This window comes from Vipera ursinii (assembly GCF_947247035.1).
Source record: "Vipera ursinii genome assembly, chromosome: 3".
Classification (NCBI taxonomy): Eukaryota; Metazoa; Chordata; class Lepidosauria; order Squamata; family Viperidae; genus Vipera; species Vipera ursinii.
In genome coordinates this window covers 113,871,018-113,894,738 of record NC_139516.1, presented here as the reverse complement: position 1 = coordinate 113,894,738, position 23,721 = coordinate 113,871,018, and the positions used below count along the sequence as shown (strand labels likewise).

The following is a 23,721-nucleotide window of genomic DNA, read 5'->3' as shown; positions in this document are numbered from 1 at the left end:
CAAATGGGCAGTATATTAGTTTTAAGAAAATGGTGCAGGATAGAAACAAATAATCTAGTGTTCTCTAGATATTTTAGATTTCAACTCTCATCAAATGCGATCACTATGGACAATGGTAGATGTGGTCTAAGTAGCTCATGGGCACCAAGTTCTTGTAGAGCACTGGAGTTAACGAAAATATCATGTCGGGTGGGGATTTTATTAATCTAGCAATCTCCTTGTAAAAGGTAAAGGTAAAGGTTCCCCCGCACATGCGTGCTAGTCATTTCCAACTCTAGGGGCTGGTGCTCATCTCCATTTCAAAGCCGAAGAGCCAGCGCTTGTCCGAGGACGTCTCCGTGGTCATGTGGCCAGCATAACTAGATGCCAAAGGCGCACGGAACGCTGTTACCTTCCCACCATAGTGGTCCTTATTTTTCTACTTGCATTTTTACATGCTTTTGAACTGCTAGGTTGGCAGAAGCTGGGACGAGTAACAGGCACTCACTCTGTTACGTGGCACTTGGGATTCGACCCGCCAAACTGCCGACCATCTGATCGACAAACTCAGCGTCCTAACCCACTGAGCCACCACATCTCCTTGTACCTGTAATTAAAAAAATATTTAGATAAATTATGGGTCTCCTAATGTGCAGTTTGGTCTTTCAGCATGACAAGACCAGGTTATAAAGGATTTTGAACATTCTGATAAAGCTGATAAAAATTCTCAGAACTGGAAAGTGATCCAATTCATATGTAATGCTAAGAAAGTATTTATTTAATCTATGTGTCATGGTTCCGACAGATGAAACTCTTTAAAAGAACTTCAAGGCATTGTTTACCTTAAAGAATCTTTTATTCGAGAAACAGAGTATCGGCACTACATAGTTAAAGCCAAAAACTGAATTCCCCTCCCCTGGGCACAAAGTAGCAAAGTAGAATTCCCTCCTCCAATTAACAGTTATAAATCACATTCCCCAGTTAGCTTGAAGCATGGGCTCTCTCCAGCCTGCCAAATCTTTATCAGCTCTGGGTGCAATAACCTTGATTCCCACGGCTGAATTATTGTTGTTAGGACTAACTGGACTCTCATCCACATCCTCCCTCCCAGCATCATCTAACTCTAAAAGCGAAAGAGAAAAGAGGGCTACATTTCCATCTGCTGTCAAAGCAAAAACATCCGATGTTAGCAGTGTTGACACAATGCTTGTGAAAAAGTCGTAGTAGCTCTCTCTATATTTTGGATACCTTATGCAAAAACCTGGCTCCCTTGAGAGGGCCATAATATTGGGGTATGAAGAAAAAGGACTATAAGCTGCAAGATTGATGATCTCAGTTACAGCAGCAGTGGGTGCATTGTAGAAGAATCTGAAGAGCCAGGTTTGGGGACATATTGTTTTGGAGGAGGCCAATCTATGTGGTCACTAAGTCAACACCAATTTGCTGGCACATAATCCAGCTATATATGTTCTTGTACAAACACATAATCTGTATTCATATATAAAAATCAGAGTCACTGTATTATATTGGGACACAATAGGGCAAGTGTAGTGTATATCATGGAGGCTTGGCAAGATGATAGAGGAGTTCTACAGGAGCCCATCAGCTACTGGTCAAAATCGTGAGCAAAGGTAAGTTAAGGGTTTAATCTTCCATCTCCCTTTCCAGGCTTCTCTTGAGGCTTTTGCTGCTGTTTATGTACTGTATATTTATCTTCTTCTGAATAGTTGGATGAAGGTGTATTGACTGTCCTAGTACTTAGGAGCTCTGGCTGAGCTGATACAGCAAAGTCAGCGTGACAAAGAAAATGCTTTGCTCTGGTTTCAAATAAATTATGGCAAAATAAAACAAAAATGGCTCAATTTCTTTAAAACTAGCCAATATTGTGTGATTGTGGGTCTAGACTGGTACCAGTGGCTCACACGGAGATACCCTGAATTGAACCAAATGGAAATATGCTACATTATCTTCATACATGTTTAGATGTCACATGATACAGTTACCATGTCTAAATTTGTTCTGCTTCTGCCCCCTGGCCAACAACCTTCTCCTCCGCCTTTCATTTCTTCTCCTCAGGTACTTGAAGGAAACACTAATCCATATGACATTGTCCTCAAGGACCTGGAGCCACCTATTATTGGGAGATTCATTCGCTTCATCCCTGTGACTGATCACTCTACAAATGTGTGTCTCAGAGTCGAGCTGTATGGTTGTGTTTGGTTGGGTAAGCACAACAACCTTTGAAGAGAATTCACATTGAAAGAATATTTCAGTCAGGGAACAGCAGATAGATAAAGGAGAAGTCCTAAGGTCCAAATTATCAATAGGCTAAAAGATGCAAAGGGTTGATGTTTGTGGAGATGGGCCTCCAATTGTCTAGTGCTTTTCTACCTCAGCAAACTTTAAGATGTGTGAACATTAACTCTCAGTTCAGGTCCAGACATTGTAAAGCTGCTGAGATTGAGAAACACTGATCTAGAAAAACAAGTCTACTCTCTGACTGTGTGGAATGCAAATGCCCCTTTCCTATCCAGAGATAAGCACAAGAAAATATTGTTCTATACGCTTAAACAGAAGTTGATTTTTACAGATAGTTTTGATTTACCTAAGTAGAACCAGCTAGAGGTATTTTTGTGATGTTTGAGTAGAGCCCATTGCCATTTTTTTAATTTTAATTCCATTTATATCCCGCCCTTCTCCGAAGACTCAGGGCGGCTTACAAGCTTAGCAGTAGCCTTCATTCTATGTATATGCCTGCTTATTAGGGCTTTCACACGCACCCCAAGTGGCATTATTACAAAGTCAGCTTAATTGCCCCCAAGAATATGGGTCCTCATTTTACCTACCTCGGAAGGATGGAAGGCTGAGTCAACCTTGAGCCTGGTGGGATGCGAACCTGCACTAATTGCAGGCAGCTGGTGTTACTTAAGGAGGCATTAGCCCACTGCTCCACCAAGGCCATCCCCCAGATATTCTACCGTAGCAACATAATGCATGTTGAAGCTGTGGAATGAAATTGGACTTACATTTGCTTAGAAATATGCTTTGATTTCTGTTTCTTATGAGATGTGTGTCTTCATCTTTGATAACAGAGTATTGATTCTTGGGAGAGTTTTTCCTTTTTTTGCTATTAAGTGTCTTGTACGAGTTAACTGGATTGGTACAAAAATACAAACTGAAGATTTTTGCGCTAGAACATTGTAACACCACTCTATCACTATAGCAATATATAGTCTATATTAATGTTTGATCATCATTGCAATGATTGATTGACACTCTAGTTTACTAGTGTCCGAATCCTAATTGTTTTATATTAGTTCCAATGGTGGTTTTCCAAAAGGCAGTTGGACTATTTTGATTTTTTCTTTGAAAACATTTTGCTTCTCATCCAAGAAGCTTCTTCAGTGCTGAAGTCATATGTGAAATGGGAACAATTCAAAAGGCAGGAAACAAATGTACTATCTGTGCAAAGGCTGGATTTATTAAATTATGCAAAAAGAAAGAAGGTTTTAGTGTACTTTATAAGACTGAAATGGAGTTGCTTACAGCTTCCTTTCATTCCTGATATAGCACTAATAATTCCAGCTCAGTCAATAGTTCTGGAAATGGATGCATTCCCAGGCTTCAGGTTCTGTGGTTCTAAACTTTTCAAAGCTTGTCTTACTATCATCAATAACAAAAAACAAGAGTGACTTCTATGGAAGAAATGACAAGCTGCAGACGGCTCTGAAAAGAAAAACCAATGACTGCAGCAGAATGTAAAGCCTGTACACCAGCTTTTTGATAATTCCTCTCTGGACAAAGAGAGTACTTGAGATCACCCACATGTGCCCCAGACAGCTGCTCTTCATGATGAGACTGCAAGTTAGCAGTTTCCAGCAGATGTAGTACTTTGAGAAATGAGGGAACAGCCATCTTGCTCAAATCGTAATTGGTGCCTTTGAAAGGACACTATATTTGCAAAATTTATCAGTTTCAGAAATTGCTTCTTAGCTGCTTTTCAGCTATTATGAACCTTTGGATTGACAGGTTTGACAGTACTGGAGGATTTCCTTCAATCCTTAGTGAAAGGCAGTTTTAATTACAAGTTTAAGAACTTTAAAAAATTATTTTGAAATACAGCAAAAGGATAATTAAAACTTTAATTTTAGCAAAATGGATTAAAGGTCCAGATAAATTTGAAATAAGATTTTAGAATTAATTATAAATAATCCTTCCCATAGGAAAACTCAATATAAAAATTTTAAAATTGGACACTAGAGGGAACTAAAGATTATAATTAAAGGAAAAGAACACTTATACTTGACTTACAATTACAAAATGAAGCAAAATATTTCAACTGGACATATTGAATATTTTTGAACAATTTTATTATATTTCAAGCAGCTGAAGGAGGTTTCAATAAATGCATTAACTGTTTAACGCATTACACTAATTGATAAGGTACTTGCAGTGCTTTTTTTGTAAAAGAAAAAGGTGCCAGAACTCACACATGTCATACAACCCACCTTGCCTACCCTACAAGGTTCCATCCAAAAAAGGTGCCGGAACTCCGTTCTGAGCGTTCTATGAGAAAAAAAGCCCTGGGTATTTGTAATCTGTCTTGCATATAATCTGTATTTCATAACCATCTTATTTTCCCTTCCTTCCCCCACCTCCAATTTAAACTTACATCAGTCTAGCCATTCCATGCATCTAAAGAAGCAAGCTGCAATTTACAAAGCTTACGCCTTTTAATAAAATGTGTTAGTTGGAAGAAACAAAAAAAGAAAAAACAAAAGTAACTCTGCTTCTATTCCTTTGCAGATGGATTGGTCTCATATAATGCTCCAGCAGGGCAACAATTGGTTCTCCCCGATGGCCATGTGATCTACTTGAATGATTCAATCTATGATGGTTATAGGTAAGTTCTCTATTCATATGTCCATTGAGGGAGAGGGAAACCTTTTAGACCATATCAATGTTTGAGCAAAATTGTCCAGTGTTCAAATGAGAACAAAGTAAAATATAAAATGTAACTATAGTATTTTGCAGGAGATTTTTTGGCTCTCTGGCACCTTCATATAATTTTGATGATTAGGGAGAGGTCTTGTATTCAGTGTAACCATTCTTATTTCCAAAGCTCAGTTATTTGTAAAAAACAAAAACAAAACTGCCACACTTGAATACCATTATGAATCTGGATATGCATTTGAAAAAATATGCATTTGAAAAAAACATTATGAGGTGGCAGTAACTGAAACCAAGAGATGTTACAATATAGATACAGACAGTTCTTGCTTAATGGCTGGTTGTTTAGCGACCTCCCCAAGTGTTGTGGCCCCAACCCCCGTGCCTGTCCTAACCGAGGAAGAGGACTCTGAGGATGATGGGGAGGAACTGGCAAGGCCTCCCTCTCCGGGACCCTCCTCTCTGGCAAGGCCTCCAAGAGGAGCAGGCTGGGAGTAGCCAGGCTGGGACGGAGCTCAAGCAGCTGCAGCAAATACAGTCTAGTGAAGATGACTCATGGCTAGACCCTCGAGAAAGACGCAGGGCCAAGTGTTTGCAGCAACGTAGGATGAGTAGGAGGGCCAGGGAGTAGCTGAGTCATTGAGCCACACCCCACAAGGTACAAAAGGGTGTGTGGCTGCTCTCAGAACTTTGTGACGAACAATTAATTCACCACAGCTTCTGGTCATGTCTGTCGGATTTCTCTACCTGTGTGAATCCTGGTCTGGATTTCGTGACTACTCTTCTTCATCTCTGCTTTTGGGTTTATTTGTCTGGACTTTCTTGAAATTACTTGTTGGCAGTTATCTCATGTCAGCGAACATTTGAGACAACTAGCTTATTTTGGCTGACTGTGGTTAGCTTGCTGCCAAGACTTTATCGGACAGCAATTATATTGTAGTATAAAGAATTAACCCTTTTGTTTCATACCTGCTTGTCCGGCTGTTTGTACCTTGAGGGAGGGGGAACAGAGGGAGGGGGAACAGAACACCAGGGTTACTTATTACCCAGCTTTGAAGTTCTAAAATGGCTGCCCCCCTCCTGCGCTCACGTGATCTCATTTTGGCACCTGGCAGCTGGGCTGCATTCATACCCATTTGCAGCATACAGCAGTTATGTGACTATGATTTGCAACATTTTTTTGCTGGAAAAATTCCAGTTTCAGGCAAAAAAAATGCCCCTTGGGGACAATAGGTTTGCTTAACTTACGTGTTTACTAAATGACCACTGCAAAAAAGGTCATAAAATTGGTCATGGTTCCAATAGATGAAACCCATCAAAAAAACTTTGAGGCAAAATTCTTCCTTAAAGAATATTTTATTCAGGAAACAAGGTATCGGCACTACATAGTTGAACACAAAAACTAAATTCCCTTCCCCTAGATACAAAGTAACAAAGTGCAATTCCCACCCCCAATAAGCTGTCATAAATCACATTCTCCAATTAACTTAAAATGTGGGATTTCTCCCCAGCTCCTCGGCCCGCCAAAACATTATCAGCTTGTCCTTAGGTTCCCATGAAACAGCGTTATTATTATGGCTAGCTGAGCTTTCATTCCAACCCCCACTTCTGCATATGATTTCTAAATACCAGAAAAAGGCTGTTAAAGGAAAGAAGAAAATGGCTGCATTTTCATCAGTTGTCAAAGCGGGAACATAGCAACGTTGACATTCACCCCCCCTTACAAAAAGGACAAATCCTGCAATTCAAACAAAATCATAGGTTAGGGGTTGCCCCTTGGTGTATTAGGGTGCTTCTCATAGAATTTACTAATGAGCCTGTTGGCTTTTACATCACTAGATTTTACCCAGGTGGCTTCAGACAATGGATATCCTTTCCAGTGTAGTAAGTACTGTAACTTTCCCTTCAAAATTCTAGAATCAAGAATCCGTTTCACTTCATAATGAGTCTGTCCAGCTACCATGAGAGGGCCAGGTGCCTTCTTGGGGAAGGTTGTAAGGTAGAACCGCAAAAAGCTTTCAGTAGTCTACAATAGAACACAGGGTGGACTTTCCCTAAGAGTCTGGGTAGCTTTAACTCCACCGTGACTGGGTTAATTATTCTTACAATGGGGAAGGGACCTAGGTACTTCGGTCCCAATTTCTTACTGGGCAACTTAAGTCGTAAATACTTGATGGATAAGTAAACTTTTCCCCCAACCTGGAATGATCTTTGGGAGCCCTCTTTTTATCTGCTTGCTATTTATATGTTTCAGAAGCCTTTTTCAGAGAAACTTTCGTTTTGTCCCAAACCTCCTCCCATCCCCTCACCCACTGATCAAGTGTTTGGGAAGCAGAAGGTCCCTGAGGATATTCGGGTATTGGGTTGAACTCTTTTCCTGTGGCAACTTTAAAAGGCATAAAACCAGTACTGCTGTGAACAGAGTTATTGTAAGCCACCTCTGCGAAAGGGAGGAGGTCAGTCCAGTTCATTTGCTGATAGTCCACATGGCATCTGAGATACTGTTCCACCATTGAGTTTGCTTTTTCAGCCGCCTCATTCATAGACAGGTGAAAAGCCGATTATAGTCCTTGCGATGAGCCAATTAACCTGAGGAAACCCCTCCAGAACTTGGTGTAAACTGCACCCCTCGGTCTGAGATTATCTGCTTTGGCATGCTGTACAGCTTGTAAATGTGCTTCAGAAACATCTTGGTTAGTCTTTGGGCTGACAGGAGTCCTTTGCAGGCAATGAAATGAGCCTACTTTAAAAATAGATCTATCACAGTCCAAATCACTGTATTCCCCCTACTTTCAGGTAATTCCACTATAAAATCCATGGCTGGGAAAGGTCTGCAACTGGTTGTAATAATCCAGGAGGTTTTCCCAGAATTCTTTTCATAGTGGCACAAATTGTCAATGAACCAGATGCTGTGTTTTTAAATAGCCAAAGTGTCTAGCTTGTTTCACATCATGACCGTGCTGAAGAGCATTGAGGTGGAAGATTTCGGGCAAATACAACTTCCCTCCTTTGTAAGCCAAACCATCCCTGCATGTCAAGGAGGTTAAATTGTTCTTGAACCATCGTTTGTTGAGGAGTTCCTGTTTTAATTTTAATCTCACCCCAGGGTCATTGGAGTTTGGGACTTTCAAAGATGGAGCTCTTTATGGTGTTAGTTGTGAAGCAGCTTGCAGTGTAGATATTGCTTCATTAACCTCTTCACGCTGGCTTTTGTATTGAGGCAATCTGGATAAAGCGTAAGCTAAAAAGTTTTTTCACCCCAGTATGAATTTCAGGGTGAAGTTAAATCGGTTAAAATATTGTGCCCACCGTACTTGCTTCGGGGACAGCTTGCAGGGAGTTTTCAGTGCCTCTAGGTTTTTGTGATCAGTCCATACTTCGAAAGGCACCTTGCTCCCTTCCAGGTAGTGCCGCCAGTTTAATAGAGCCCAACGAATTGCAAAGGCTTCTTTCTCCCACACCACCCACCTTCTCTCGCAGTCAGTGAACTTTTTTGAGGTGTAGGACAGGGCTGCAGGATCCCCTCATGGTTCTTTTGTAATAATACAGCTCCGATGGCCACGTCACTGGCATCGGCTTGAATCACAAAGGGCTTCCCCAGGCACGGATGCTTCAGGATCGGCTTGACCGCAAATAGTCTTTTCATGTTTTTGAAAGCAGTTTGACAGTTCATAGTCCATGTCAGCGGCAGGCCCGGTCGCGGCTTTCCCCCATCTTTGCTGGTTTTTAACAAGTCCATGAGGGGTAAAGCAATTTCAGCAAACGAGGGAATGAATTGTTGGCAAAAGTTGGCGAACCCCACAAAGCTTTGAAGCTGTTTGCGAGCCTTTGGGGGTTGCCATTTGATTACAGCTTTTACTTTACCAGGATCCATTTCAGTGCCCTCTACAAACCATTATTTTTAATTTCTTATCATTCTTGGCTATTTTTAATGTGATATTTAGAACATCTGGAAGTTGTTCGCTGACCAGAGCTGCTCTTTTGATGCTTCTGGGGCTTTTTGTTCTTCTTTTTCTTATCTTCATTGCTTTTCTTTTGCCATTGTTATTTGCATTTCCCATCTTCCTTTGAATAGAATAATTGTCTTTTGTATTGGGAATACAAAGAACTTATCACTAAAGTAACCCAGAGGCAAAAAATAAATCTTTTAATGAACTGTAACAGCTGGCTTTCCCAGGTTCAAACAAAATTGCATAGAGTAAACTATGGTATTTCTCTTGGTTTATTTCAAAAAGAAACAAGTCTGGTTTCCTAACTGAGGTGGCAGATTAAACCAATAGCAGGTGCAATTAAAAATGACCTAGTCCTAGTATAAAATGAGCAATACTTCCAGGATTTCAGATAGATGTTTCTCTACCTGTAATTGTACTTGTGTATGGCAAGAATTGATCCTGAGTTCTTCTGCATCCAGAATTTATACCCCTTTGAATAGGCCTTAGTATCAAAATCAGTTATAAAAATTCAGCAACCTTCTCTCCTTTTGTACCACTATATTCTTTCATCTACCGCAATACTGTTTACAAAGGATTACTCTTTAGAAGTCTTCTTACTAGTTCAAGTATCATATGATGTCTGTACCAAAAGGTCTGCATTGGTTACTTCTGGCTTTTAAAGCCCAAAATGCCTTAGCACTTGCTAAGTTGGGGAGTCTATTGTCCCATTCCAGTTAATATCCATGTTAATTAGTTTTACTCAGTGGTGGGATTCAAATATGTGAACAACAGGTTCTCTCTGTGGATGCTGCTTCCGGAAGTCCATTCTGGGCCCGGGCAACAAAAAATTAGCTACCGGTTCTGCCGAAGTGGTACGAACCGGCTGAATCCCACCCCTAGTTTTAGTACTAAAGTTTTCCATGTTAATTAGTTTTAGCATGTTGGATTTTTAATTTGTTTAAGTGGTTAATCATCTGACTAGTTGCTTGAGTGAAAAGTTAGGACACAAACTAAATAATAAAAAGATAACAAAAATAATAAATGTCCAGGCACACACATGAGTATGTTTAGCATTGATTCTCGTGTATCATTTCATAAAAACCCTGCTTTATCTTATTCATGGAACTTTTTTCCAAAGTAATAATGTAATTATTTGTTAAGATATTTAAAAGACTGAGTATAATCCTTCATAGCTGAATACATTTACATTATTTCTTTTTAGCATATCAGATATTTGAATTTCCAAAAAATGTTTGTAGTATCTTTGCCATATGAAGACTTGTGAGAGCTGCAGTTGAAATCAAAACTTACTAAGTTCAGTGTGGACAAAGAAGTGCTGTTTGACCAGGGAATTTCCTCCCTCTATTTTTATCCAAAATAGACTTTCCACTGAGGATTCCATGCTTTAACTTCTGTTAAATCAGCCTACCACTCCATCCCATTTTAATTGTGGTTGGAAAAATCCCATTTCACTGCCAATTTTGGACAAACTAATTTTGTTGAAATTCAGTAAGGAAATGCTAATCTTGTCCTCTTTTTTTTCCTTTCACATGTCTGCCATCAGCATGAAAGAAGGATTAGGACAACTAACAGATGGGGTTTCTGGCTTGGATGATTTCAGCCAGAGCCATGAATATTATGTATGGCCTGGTTATGACTATGTTGGTTGGAGCAATGAGAGCACCACAAATGGACATGTGGAAATCACCTTTGAATTTGACCGAATCAGAAATTTCACCACCATGAAGGTTAGTTGTCAAAATTGAAGATGCATTCAGAATTCCTTTCAGGTTGCCAGCTAAATACTATTTAGAGTGCATGGAGAGTTGAAGGATCCTCTCTATCCAAAATGATACCTATCTTTTTTACTGACTCCTTATCTCTATATAGTAATTTTTGTTTATGTGCAATTAAAAAAATGAAAACAGAAAATAGTGAATTTGCTCACCCTAGCCACATTCCTGTGAATTCAGAATATCCCAGGAACCATGGGCATATTAGTGTGGTCCCATAAGCATGAATACCAAGCTGGAATAGAGGTGAATTGAAACCCTTGAATTATATGAATTTGCTTTCCTAACTTGCTATTTCACAGACAGGCTGATTCTCAGCTGGAAAGTAGGGGCGCATTATAGTATTCCAGCATGCCTTATAGTTGCACATGGAGCAGTCACATCTGTAAAAAAACAAAAACGGAAACAGTTGGGACACATCATGGTTTCAGAGGAAAATAAACATGAATAGAATAGAATATCTATTTTTATTACGCAGGTTCATTGCAACAATATGTTTGCCAAAGGAGTAAAGATTTTCAAGGAAGTGCAGTGTTACTTCCGCTCCGATGCAAATGAATGGGAACCAAACACCATCTCCTCGTTACTGGTACTAGATGATGTCAATCCCAGTGCTCGCTTTGTAACAGTACCCCTTTTCCATCGGATGGCTAATGCCATCAAATGCCAGTTCTACTTTGCTGATACCTGGATGATGTTCAGTGAGATTACCTTCCAGTCAGGTATGATGAAGGGAATTCAGGATATTAAAGGAAATGTAATATACTAAAATCACTGATATATTAATACACGAAAGGGGCAGAGATAGCCTCATCTGAGAAGTTACTTATCAATAAACTCTGGAGATAAAGTTACAGATTATTTATTCATCAAATTTCTGTGCCATCACCTAAGTGATTCTGTGTGGTTCACAAACAGCAATGGTGGATTTTATATTGGATTCTAAGAATTAGGGCTTACTGCAATGTTACTATCTTTCCTTTTCCCCCAAGATCTTTGGCCCTCTCAAGGAGACAAAATAGGAAAATGTTTTAGTAAATAATATAGACCAAAACAATTTTTCCTTTTGAGTTGTACAAAGAATTTGCTGAACTAGGCATCCCAATGGATGCTCAGCATGCAGGTCAGTCTGACATATATTACACTTGCTAGGCTTCCATAGATAGCAGTCACTGTTTTTAATCAACGTTGACAGGAGATTTCCTTATTTATTTGCTTGCTGAGGCTTCTATATTGCTTAATTCCCACAGGCTCTGAGCAATTGGGAAAACAAAGCCATAACAGAGGGTTTAAAAAATTTAGTTGCACAAAACATTCCCAATCACCATACTATAATAGAACCACACACAAAGGTAGACTAAAACTTCATTTCCCTGTATATTTTCCTGAACAGTCTTTGTAGCCCTTTGAAACTAAGCAATAGATGTGGGTAAATAATTGTCATACTTCGCAAAATAAGTAACAGAGATTGCCTAGCTACTGTTTATTATTAATATTATTATAAGAATTTATTTGCTTTCTCATAAATATAATATTTTAGTGTAATATTACAGAAAATATTAGACTAATATGATACAAAATGTTTGACACACATTTTTTAGTTTAAATTCCAGCATAAATCTCTTCAGTGTAATAAAGTTTATATAGTCAAATTACTGAGTTGTGAATAAAAACAAAATAAGATGATTCTATTTTAGACTGTAACTAAAGAAAATTACATTCTAAAGTTCTTAGATTAAGGTATTTAAAGACAACCTATTGGGAAGGGAACTTGTCCTCCTTTTTGAAAAAAAAAGAATCCTAGATTCCCCTTCTTTCTTTCTTTCTTTCTTTCTTTCTTTCTTTCTTTCTTTCTTTCTTTCTTTCTTTCTTTCTTTCTTTCTTTCTCTTTCTTTCTTTTTCATTTTTCTTTCTTTCTTCCTCCCTTTCTTTTCTTTCTTTCTTTTTTAGTTCAGTTTAATTCAATTTAATCTTAGAACCACAATGCTGCTTTCAGGTGTTGTTTTTTTAGTTTTGCAAGAGATCCTTTCTAAATTCACACCACGTTTTGAACTGGCAATCAGTTTGCTAGATTTATTTTATTTTTGATTGCATATTCTCTTCAATTAGCACGTGGAATATTGTTATCAGTAATAATGCTTAGTCCTTAATTGTCCCTGAAGAAAACAGATTTATATTCAGTGCATTTATACCTTTACACCTTGTTTTTCTAACAAGCATATGAATTGCAAAGTCAGCATACAGCTTTGGATTTGATATCCAACATATTTCAGCTCATTCAAACTGGATTCCTGTTTAAACCAAAAGTTTGCAACTGTCTCTACTATGCTATGAATATCAGTAATGTTTTTTTTCTTTTTCATTTTTCTTAGATACAGCTATGTACAACAATTCTGGAGCCCTTCCTGAATCTTCAATGACGCCCACTACCTATGGTATGTATGAGGCTTGCTATGTCAGGATCTCTAAGCAATATCCATAAATATATTTTTATTGAGTGCCATCAAATTTGTGTGTGTGTGTGTGTGTGTGTGTGTGTGTGTGTGTGTATTTATATACATGATTCCCTCTCCCCCCGTAGCAGGTTTCTTCTGGCAAGAGTGAATGCTACTGAAGGTGAAAGGGAATATTTTTTTAAATTGGTGCTTTGAAATTTGGTATGTCCCCTTTGGCAGCCATTTTTCAGAAGTACTCATAGAACTTTCTTAGTATATGGCATGCTGTATGTTATGACTTGTGGTTATAACTATAAGTTTATTTACTTACATTCCCAACATTCAGTACGAGTCTCAGAAATTGTTCACCATTCTTGCGCTAGCTTGAAATGTGCAACATCATAGGAAAAATAATTAGTTGTCCAGGCTACCTTTTCAAAGATGCTTAATGGATATTCCCAGAATCAGTGTCATTGGGTATGCAATTAAGTGTGCATGTTTGTGTATAAAACTGAGTAGTAATAGGATAGTGTTTATAAAACTAGAAAAAAGCTTAACAAAGGAAAAATAGAACAATGTCCACATATTAAAGAAATACAGATATGAAAACATACAAACTTACAAGGTATTGTAGGGATTCTGTTGTCAAAAAAGGACATTCTAATTCTAATTGCTGGATTCCAACTTTAAGTCATTGTCATTTAGGTTCTCAAAATCTTTTTCTTTACCACCTTCATTCTTTCACTTCTATTTTGCTTCTGTTCTTTACTATTTCTGATGCCTTCAATAGTAACTCTCCACACCTCTGTAAGGAAATCTATCTTTTTCTTGGGAACCATTCCTGCATGAAAGGTTTCTAGCCCTTAGACAGAGGTTTTCTACTACCAAGAGGTAAGTAAAATATCAAATGCTTAACAAATTAAATGTAAAGAGACAACAAAATGTTATACAGAGAGTTTACAAATCTATTCCATTCAATTATGATATCAGAAGTTTCTAGGACTAAGGAGACACTAAATCTCCTCATTTTCCCTTGGCCTGTCCCCCCATGACAAATGATTTAGCTTCTGAGAAAAGAATCTGAAACAAAATGCAGTAGGGTGGTTTATTGAATAAGAAGTAATTATGAAGTAGTTTGAATTTGAAAGCAAAAAAAGTGCTTCAGAGAGTATGTGGGCACATACATAAGCCCTGTCAACCACAAGCATTTTTTCCCAGGACTCAAATTGAGGACAGCCATGTGATTCCCATGCAGTTCCTTTCTATACCTCTATTTTTATTCCTGGAAGATAGAATTGTTCCAGAAAATATTTAACAAATACATTAAAACATAGGTAACCCGAACAATATTTTAAAACTTAATAATAAAAGGTCATTTTGGTGCCAAAAGAATAGCATAGTTTCAGTCCTTGAGGGAAAGTCTCTCCCGTGCTAAACTAAAACAGCAAAGCTTTTAACTGCAGTGGTCGCTGCCATATCTTCAAAATCTAGTATCTTGGGAACCAGATTGGTGCAATTATTACAGCATCAGGACAGAAACTGGGAGACTGTGAATTCTAACCCCACCTTAAGCACAAAACCATTTGCATGACCTTGGACCAGTCATTTTCTCTCAGCCCCAGAAAGGAGATGCTAGTAAATTACTTCAGAAAAACCTTGCCAAGAAAACTGCAGGGACTAGTCCAAGCAGTTGTCAAGGAGTCAAACATTGACTCAAAGGCACATACTTCCTCTCTGAAAAAAACCCCTTAATTTTAGGGCAATTTTATGCAGTAAAGCATAGTATGTCAACTGTCTTGGCCCCAAGTTGCTTCTCGATTTAAAAAATAAAAATAGTACCTGAAATTATGCTTCAAACAAAGAACATAAAAATGAACATTTTGAATGATGCTGTTCCGTTTTTAGCTTATCACTAATACTAACACCAGCACTGTGTTAGCATGATTGGACTAGTTTTGATATTAATAATTGAACATCTCTTTACACTTGGTGGCTTGTCCAACTGTCACTTATGTGATAGATTGTGTACAGCAGATATGTCAAACTTGCGACGTTACATAACATCGCGCAGCGTATCGGGAGAGTTTTGCCATTGCCGGCAATGAGGTGGGCGTGGTTTCTGGATGACATGTCCGGCTCGTGGGCTGGCAGTTTGACATCCCTGGTGTACAGTAATTGTCATATTTTTAATTCAAAAATCCACATTAAAAAAACTATAATCATTATGGTAAGAGAAAATTGTATTTTTCTAGTTAATAAATAATAAATTACACATTATTATTATGTGGCACAGTGGTTAGAATGCTGTATTGCAGGCTAACACACTGCTCACTGCCAGGAGTTTAATTCTGACTGGCTCAAGGTTGACTCAGCCTTCCATCTTTCCAAGGTTGGTAAAATGAGGACCCAGATTGTTGGAGGCAATATGCTGACTCTGTAAACCACTTAGAGAGGGCTGCAAAGCAGTGTGAAGCGGTATATAAGTCTAAGTGCTATAGCTATTGCTATTATTTATTTAATTTATAATATAAATTGTATAATTGTATAGCCATCCACCTCCCACAAAAAGGAAATGTTATCAATGACTGATGAGAAATTGCAATACTCTTATGACAGAAAGACTTGCTTCAAAATAGACATCAGGATCCTGTTAGCTAATATGCATTTACACTGCCTTGCACTTTAAAATGTCTGGTAAAATACTAATGGTAATTTGGAGAAAGAGAGGAATGGAATCCCACAAGTGTTGGCAGCTAGCGGCTATCCTGTCTTTGTTTTCATCATTTCACCTAAAACTTACACTACACAATTATCCTTGTCTCTTCTAACAGATCCTACTCTCAAAGTGGATGACAGCAACACTCGCATCTTAATTGGCTGTTTAGTGGCAATCATCTTTATCCTTTTGGCTATCATTGTAATTATTCTCTGGAGGCAGTTTTGGCAGAAGATGTTAGAAAAGGTAAGATTACAGGCAGATGCCAGGAACGCCCATATCATAAATGAGATGAATTTCTGGTTTAATGGCTAGAGCTCAATATTATTATTGAAATTGGCTAATGAAATTAACTTCTGGTTTAAAGGTTATTAATAAAAATTGGGAAGTAAATGGGTCTGTGTGTGCATGCATGTGCATGCTCATGCATATTTTTATGTACACATCTGGAAAGATATGCCAGATTACATATTTATTATTATTTATTTATTTATTAATTTAATTTATATACCGCCCTTCTCCCGGAGGACTCAGGGCGGTGAACAGGGCAATACATAAAAACTAGATACAAAAATTATCTAGTTGGGACACTAGATAGTTGGGACACTGGTAGTTGGGACACTGTATCCAATGGAAGGACAAAGCACTGTTAATTGCAAAACCCAAAATCTGGATTGAAATAAATTCAGATGCGTGAAGACTGTTGGAAATGTCCCCAGTCTCTGTAATGTAGTATTAAGGGTGTTGGGCTATATTAAATATATCATCTAGAATTAATTGTATTCACTGAAGTATTTTTTTTATTCTTTTATATTGTAATTTCTGTTTGCAAATATCCTATACGTGTGAACAGAAGAGTATGCAAACACGAAAAGTGACCCATTAAAATGTCTGTATCATGGCAAGTTTCCAGGTTGTTTCACATAAATATCATTTGAACAGAGATGCCACCTTAAGTTAGAATCTGCCCAATAATATACTCTGTCACTGATCAATTTATAGTGAATACGATCAGCATATGAATTTTCTTTTGATTTCTAGGCCTCTCGCCGGATGCTGGATGATGAAATGACGGTGAGTCTCTCTCTACCCAGCGAATCCAATATGTTCCACCACAGCAGCTCCACACCATCCAGTGAACAAGAATCAAACTCCACTTATGACCGCATATTCCCCCTTGGAGCTGACTATCAAGAGCCGTCGCGACTGATCCGCAAGCTTCCTGAAATCATCTCAGGGGAAGATGAGGCAGGTCAGATTGGTCAAGAGACTGTGAACAAATTCCCACTTCTACTAGAATAATCTAGAATAAGAAAATGGCTGTTGTGATTATACAAGTGCAGCATGAGATAAGAGATGGATGGATGGATGGATGGATGGATGGATGGATGGATGGATGGATGGATGGATTGCCTGAATCTTGTGGGTTGCTTATCCCCCTTCTATCTGTTACCAGCTGTAATTGGAAGAGAAACATCTGCCAATCATAGTTCTGATGGGGCTGGACTGGAAGAGTCTTTATTATATGTAGGCTGTATCATTTCTTCCCAGCCCATTCTGTTATAAAAATGATGAAGACAGATAAGTAACAAAGAGCACTTTTATTTAGGATTTCTCTTGCCTTCCTTATATTTTTTCCCCCTGTCCTTAGGCAGCACATGCTGGCTTCTACATATTTTGTTCAAAGGCATTGTTCAAAGGCATTTTGTTCAAAGGCTTTTTAAAAACTGTTTTTAACCTTTTGTGAACATTTACTTAATTTCTGAAGGGAAAACATTCTAAGGGTTTTTTTTTTGTTTGTAATTCTTTTAAAAAGATCACTATCATTAAAGATGAATATATGGTAGCAAATGTGGATTGTGATAGAAGAGTCTCACAAAATAATATGAACAACTAAAAAGCCCTATCCTGGGTCATTTCTAGTGAAGATGCATAGCAGTGCCTCAAGTAAGAATGCTAACAGGAAAAAAAGAAATCCTGATAGTCTCTAGATTGTTTTGAGCTTGGAAAGTTAAAAGGAATGGCTGATTAAAACATACAATATTCATATCCACATATAATTCCATATACATTCATATAATTAAGAAAAACAATACAAATAACATGAATTAAGAAAAAGAACATTTAACTTGTGCAGTTAAAGCTAGCTATCAAATTCAGTTTTACTTGTTGAATAATTTAGAATCAGCACAGCCCTATGTCTTATTTAAATATCGCCCACAGTTAGCACTTAAACTTAGTGTGTTTGTGTGTGTGTATGTATGTATATATGTATGTGTATATACGTATATATGTTTTCTGAGGTTTTCGCGGGTGTTTGTATGTAGATCTTTGGTCATTTGGGGTTTTTCCCACGTAAAATTGGAGGTATCAGGGCAACGTTTCGACGAAATCTCATCCGTCATCCTCAGGCTGGTGACTTCAGTTTCGTTCTTCTGGGAGAAGTGTGTGATAGTAGCTGTTTTTTCTTTTTTTAAAAAGAAAATGTATGTATGTATGTATGTATGTATGTATACATCACTGCACAGTGCTTCACAGCCCTCTCTAAGTGGTTTACAGAGCCAGCATATTGTCCCCAACAATCTGGCTCCTCATTTTACTGACCTCAGAAGGATGGAAGGCTGAGTCAACCTTGAGCTGATGAGAATCGAACTGCCAAACTCCTGGCAGCCAGCAGTCAGCAGAAGTAGCCTGCAGTACAGCATTCTAACCTCTGTGCCACCACAGCTCTTAGTTAGTCTGATTGATGTTTATTTTTCTCCATTGCTTGCCTGGAGTTCCTTCTTTTGGCAGTCCTTTGTGTCCTGCAGCATCAGGCAGGCTCTCTTTCCAGACTTCTCCTGTTCTCACTGTTAATTGTTCTCATTGTTCTCCTAATAGTGAGAACAATTAACCAGTGGAACGGCTTGCCTTCAGAAGTTGTGGGTGCTCCATCACTGGAGGCTTTTAAGAAGAAACTGAACAGCCACATGTCTGAAAAGGTATAGAGTCTCCTGCTCGACCAGGGGGTTGGACTAGAAGACCTCCAACTCTGTTGTTTTGTTATTCTGAATTACCAACCATCAAAGCTCAGGATCTTCTTCGCTGAGATTCTCTTGTCTCTGATCTTCTCTCTTCTTAGGCTGCAGTGGGATCACCAAGCCAACCCAGCCAAATGGAGCCGAAGGGGTTCCCCATTATGCAGAAGCAGATATTGTGAACTTGCAGGGAGTCACAGGCAGCAACACCTATTCTGTCCCTGCAATCACCATGGACTTACTCTATGGCAAAGAGGTGGCTGTGGCCGAGTTCCCTAGGAAGCTGTTGACTTTCAAGGAGAAATTGGGAGAAGGACAGTTTGGGGAGGTGAGAACTTGCTCCACTGGTTCTTTATAGTAGATTTATCTGCAAAATCTGGGTGGAAATAAATGATAAAACTGATGCAAAATTTGTGCTATAGCAAATCATTATTTCTTTGTTTTCAATCATTATATATTTGCAATGGGTAAGGAACTCTGCTTCACTGGGGGTTGTTGTTGTTGTTGTTGTTGTTGTTGTTGTTATTATTATTATTATTATTATTATTATTATTATTATTATTATTATTATTATTATTATTATTAGATTCTTGGTACCAAAAATACCGGTAAGTATAATAATAATTTTTGATCTAAAAATCCTTAGTGACACCCCCCCCTTGGGGGGGTGTTTAGAAGTCTCACTTTAGATTATGTGAGTTTGCCCCTCATTATAAACATACATCTATGTCTTTCAATCTAGCAAGTAATTACCATTCTCTGGCAGGATTCCCTCACTATTAACTCAATTGAACAGTACCAGTCTTTACAACATTTGCTTCCCTGGCCACCAACAGTTACTTTTGTCCAGTATGGTGTAATAAGCCATCTGTGAGTATTTTTCTCAAGTTTTTGTACCCCTGGTAATCTATAATTTGAAAAAGTGCAGCTAGCAATGCTTGTAAAATAATCACTGTATTGCAATACATTACTAGCTTAGGTCTTGGATAAAATAAACTTTCTTCCCCTTCCAATTCAATCAGCAACTAAAATCCAGCACTAGTAATATTTGAATATGATTAAACTTATAATAATCTTTCTCCCCTGCAATTGTTTCATACTCTAAACAAGAATTACAGGAGCCTTCTATGGGAGAAGAAAGAAAATTATGTGCTAAAGAACTGGGCTAAACTCCAACAGTTGTAACAAATAAAGATGCCTGCCTGTTTTGGCATTTCATTTTCTGATCCTCAGCAAAATTTAGCCTAGCTATTGACACCAATTTAATCTCTCCTCAATCTTGGGACACAAACTTCCATGGCCTACTCAATACATCTCCATAGGCTGATTCTTATGTTCTGCCACCAGATGACCCCCCTTCTAAATGGTCTTCAACCTGAACTCAGAAGTTTTTTAAAAAATAATTTTTCCACTGAAAAATAACAAAGTCCCTAGCAAAGATGTAATTCTACCAGAATTTTTAAAATTTAATCCTGCTTGGTGGGCATTTGTACTAGTCCCTCTTTTTCTGCCACAAATAGGTCCTTACAATTTCCCAAAGAATGGCGACTTCTGGTTTTGCATCACAATGAGACAGGTGCAGGGAAGCAAGCCTCTGCTTCCCACATCTGATTTCGCCCTGCTGGGGGTCCAAAAAGGGCCTAAAGTCACCCAGGAGAGGCAATGAAGAAGGAGGGGACCCTCATCAATCGCGGTGAGGTGGCAGCTGAACCGCTGGATCTGAGGAAGCCCTCTAAACCAACAGGTGAAAGACTGGCTGCAAGCAAGCAGCCAGTCGGAAGCTACTGACAGCCAGGGAAAAAAAGCATGACCAAACAGAAAAGCATCGTGTCTGGAACTGGGTGCGACTAGCCTTCCTGCTGTATAACTGTAAAAACCTTCTTTAAAAAAAAATATCCCAGGAGCAAGAAGGTTGGGGGCATTTTTTTCCTAGCACCCCTCCCACTAGAAGTAGTGGCAGTTCAAAACCTTTGGGGGAAAAGAAGACAGTACAAAACTAACTTTGAAACTATTTAAAGTGTTAAGACTGAAAAATTTGGGTGATCTAAGAACATTGAAAACTTTATTATTTTCTTTTTCCCTTTTTTGGAAAAAATACCAAACATAGCTTTTAAGAAATAAGTCCTAGTTGAAGATAGACCTTTCATAACATCTAGTGGTAGAATAAAGGAACAGCACTAATATTTTGTTTTTTATCCGGCCTGGAGGAAATGACCTTGGCTTGAAGCCCAGACAGAGATAGCATACTAGACTCTTTGATGTGTCTGAGCTTCTCAACCTTGTAGATTGCATCTGGAAAAGGGAGGAAAAAAACTTATTGGGCTGTTTTTTCTGTATGATGAATTATAACAATATACTACTTTAAAGCCATCTGGCTTTTCTGGATTACAAATACTATTGGTGCTGCAGTGTTAAGAATTACCTAGAGACAGAGGAAATTGGATTTTTGTATTTTCCTTGGTAGAGGCCTTGTGGATTACTAACTTGGAATAGCAAGACCTTAAGGAGTACAAACTTGGGCTGTTTTTTGGATTTTTGGATAACTGGTGTTAAAAGACAAAGCTAAAAGTGGATTATAATTTTTCTCCCTGCTACTGCCTCCCTTTTCTGGAGGGGAATGAACTGGATAAGAGGCCACCTATCTTCAAGAACTATTTAGAGACAATGGAAATCTGACTCATGGCCCTCTTCTTTTGCCAAACATCTTTCCCAATCAATATATTCAGTTGAATCAAAGAGTCCATAATCCTGCAAATGTTATTGTAGATATAAGAGGAAAATCAAGCAATATGTCTTTGTAAAAAGATTTTGCCCCTTCATATTCATTGAAGATCCTGTCTTTTCTTTCTCTCTTAGTTTCTCTCATCACCCCTTGTCTCCCCATTTCTCCCAACAGCTCTGCAATCCATTTTGTCAAATCTTTTTTCTTATCCTGAGATTTATCTTGTGGTCTTAGAGTACAAGTTATCTCTTCCATGTCCAATGTTTCTTGTAAGTCCTTCTCCACTTGAGTCGTCATACTTCCTTATATTATTAAGTTTCATCTTTAAATCTCTTTCCTCCAATTTATATTCAGTTATCTGCTTTATCTTCTCCCTCTCCATTATTATCCTCTTGAGAGTTCTTTTGCCATGAAGTCAAATTGGAGATGGATTCATTTATACTTTTAAAATTATTTAAAATATTTAAAAATTGAAAACTTGTTTGAATATGGTTGAAGAAATAGAAAGATTTTAGCTTAAGAGGGATGAACCCCCAAGTATTCTTTTTTCTCTCTTTTTTTTACTTTGTTTTTTGATAAGGTAAAAGGTAAAGGCTCCCCTGCACATGCGTGCTAGTCGTTTCCGACTCTAGGGGCCGGTGCTCATCTCCCGTTTCAAAGCCGAAGAGCCAGCGCTTGTCCGAGGACGTCTCCATGGTCATGTGGCCAGCATGACTAGATGCCAAAGGGGCATGGAACGCTGTTACCTTCCCACCGTAGTGGTCCCTATTTTTCTACTTGCATTTTTACGTGCTTTCGAACTGCTAGGTTGGCAGAAGCTGGGACGAGTAACAGGCGCTCACTCTGTTACGCGGCACTCGGGATTCAAACCGCCAAACTGCCGACCATGTGATCGACAAGCTCAGCGTCCTAACCTACAGAATATAAAAACGTTTGGAATGGTCAATATAAAGAAAATGTTTTAGATTTTTAAATGTAATTGACTTTCAGAAAATTCCAACAGATAATTTAAAATAATGTTTTGAATAGAGTTAAAAGATTAGATGATTGGATTTATTAAATGGAACATCTAAAGATTAAACATATGTTTAATTATGGGTAAAAAGAACAGAAAATTTTGGAGATAAATGTATATTAGTTTAAAAGGGATATGTATTTTAAGTAGTATATTATTTTTTTATTCTTTTCTCTCCTTTTTTCCTTTTTTGTTTTGTCTTTTTTTTTACTCTTTAAGACATGAGAAATGTAAAAGTGTTGGGAGGCCTATACGAGGAAAATAGCTTTAAATACTTAAATGTAATTAACCTTGAGAAAATCTTAACCAGTAAGAATGTTTTGAACATTGTAGGGAAAACAAATTTAAATAAGAATTGTAAACAGGATTTATGATGAGGCATCCAAGATGACCAGATAGAAAAGAAGCATGATATTGATGTGATTATTATTTGTAGAACTTTTAGAAAAATTGTTATATTTAATTGTTACCTATCAAACTAATAAGAATTGTATCAATTCAAGCTTGGCAAAGAGAATATTATTGGAAGAAGAGAAAATCAAGCAAAACTATTATGTGGACTTTGGAATACAGAAACTGTTAGTGATTACTTTGCAAATATATGAACAGACAACACGTTATTTACCAAATATTAAGGTGTTTCTGTTAAAAAATCAAAAAAATATATTTCCAAATAAATATTGGAGGCTTTATACAAAATTGATAATAGGGTATATACTAGAACTGAGAAAGCTTGTGAAAGTGGGAACAAAAATGAGTATCTCTAATTTAGCTAAAGCTAGCAAAAAAACACCCACAGCTATATCTTCTACTACCCCCAGCCCTACGTATCAGAGATTAATTGATGCAATGTTACAGAAAGAAAAAAAAACAATACTTTTCAGAAGGATATGCAAACCACATTACATTACATTCAGGAGGCAATTACTTCACTTAAAGAAGATACAAAGTGGAATCATGAAGAAACAAAAGATTGATAAAGTGAAAGAAGAAATTCACAACTTGAAGTCCCAAATGGAAAACTTCCAACAGAAGATCTCAAAGAATGAGCAAAAGATCCAGACAATTGAAGATAAATCAGCAGAAACTGATCAAAAGATGGAAGAAATAAAAGCTGAAAACCAAAGATTGATGCAGACAAATAGAGAACTAGAGGATTCAG

General features: G+C 37.9%; 1 protein-coding gene across 1 annotated transcript in view; it reads left to right on the top strand.

Annotated features, from left to right (window-relative positions):
- The window catches only part of DDR2 (discoidin domain receptor tyrosine kinase 2), a gene marked incomplete at its 3' end in the record, with an annotated part of 66,471 nt that overhangs the window by 27,136 nt on the left and 15,614 nt on the right, over positions 1-23,721 (top strand). The window contains exons 5-12 of the mRNA XM_083360601.1: positions 2,056-2,203; positions 4,786-4,882; positions 10,426-10,609; positions 11,133-11,376; positions 13,027-13,089; positions 15,921-16,051; positions 16,847-17,057; positions 18,927-19,150. Coding sequence (XP_083216727.1) covers positions 2,056-2,203; positions 4,786-4,882; positions 10,426-10,609; positions 11,133-11,376; positions 13,027-13,089; positions 15,921-16,051; positions 16,847-17,057; positions 18,927-19,150 — 1,302 coding nt within the window. The remainder of the gene's footprint in view (positions 1-2,055; positions 2,204-4,785; positions 4,883-10,425; positions 10,610-11,132; positions 11,377-13,026; positions 13,090-15,920; positions 16,052-16,846; positions 17,058-18,926; positions 19,151-23,721) is intronic.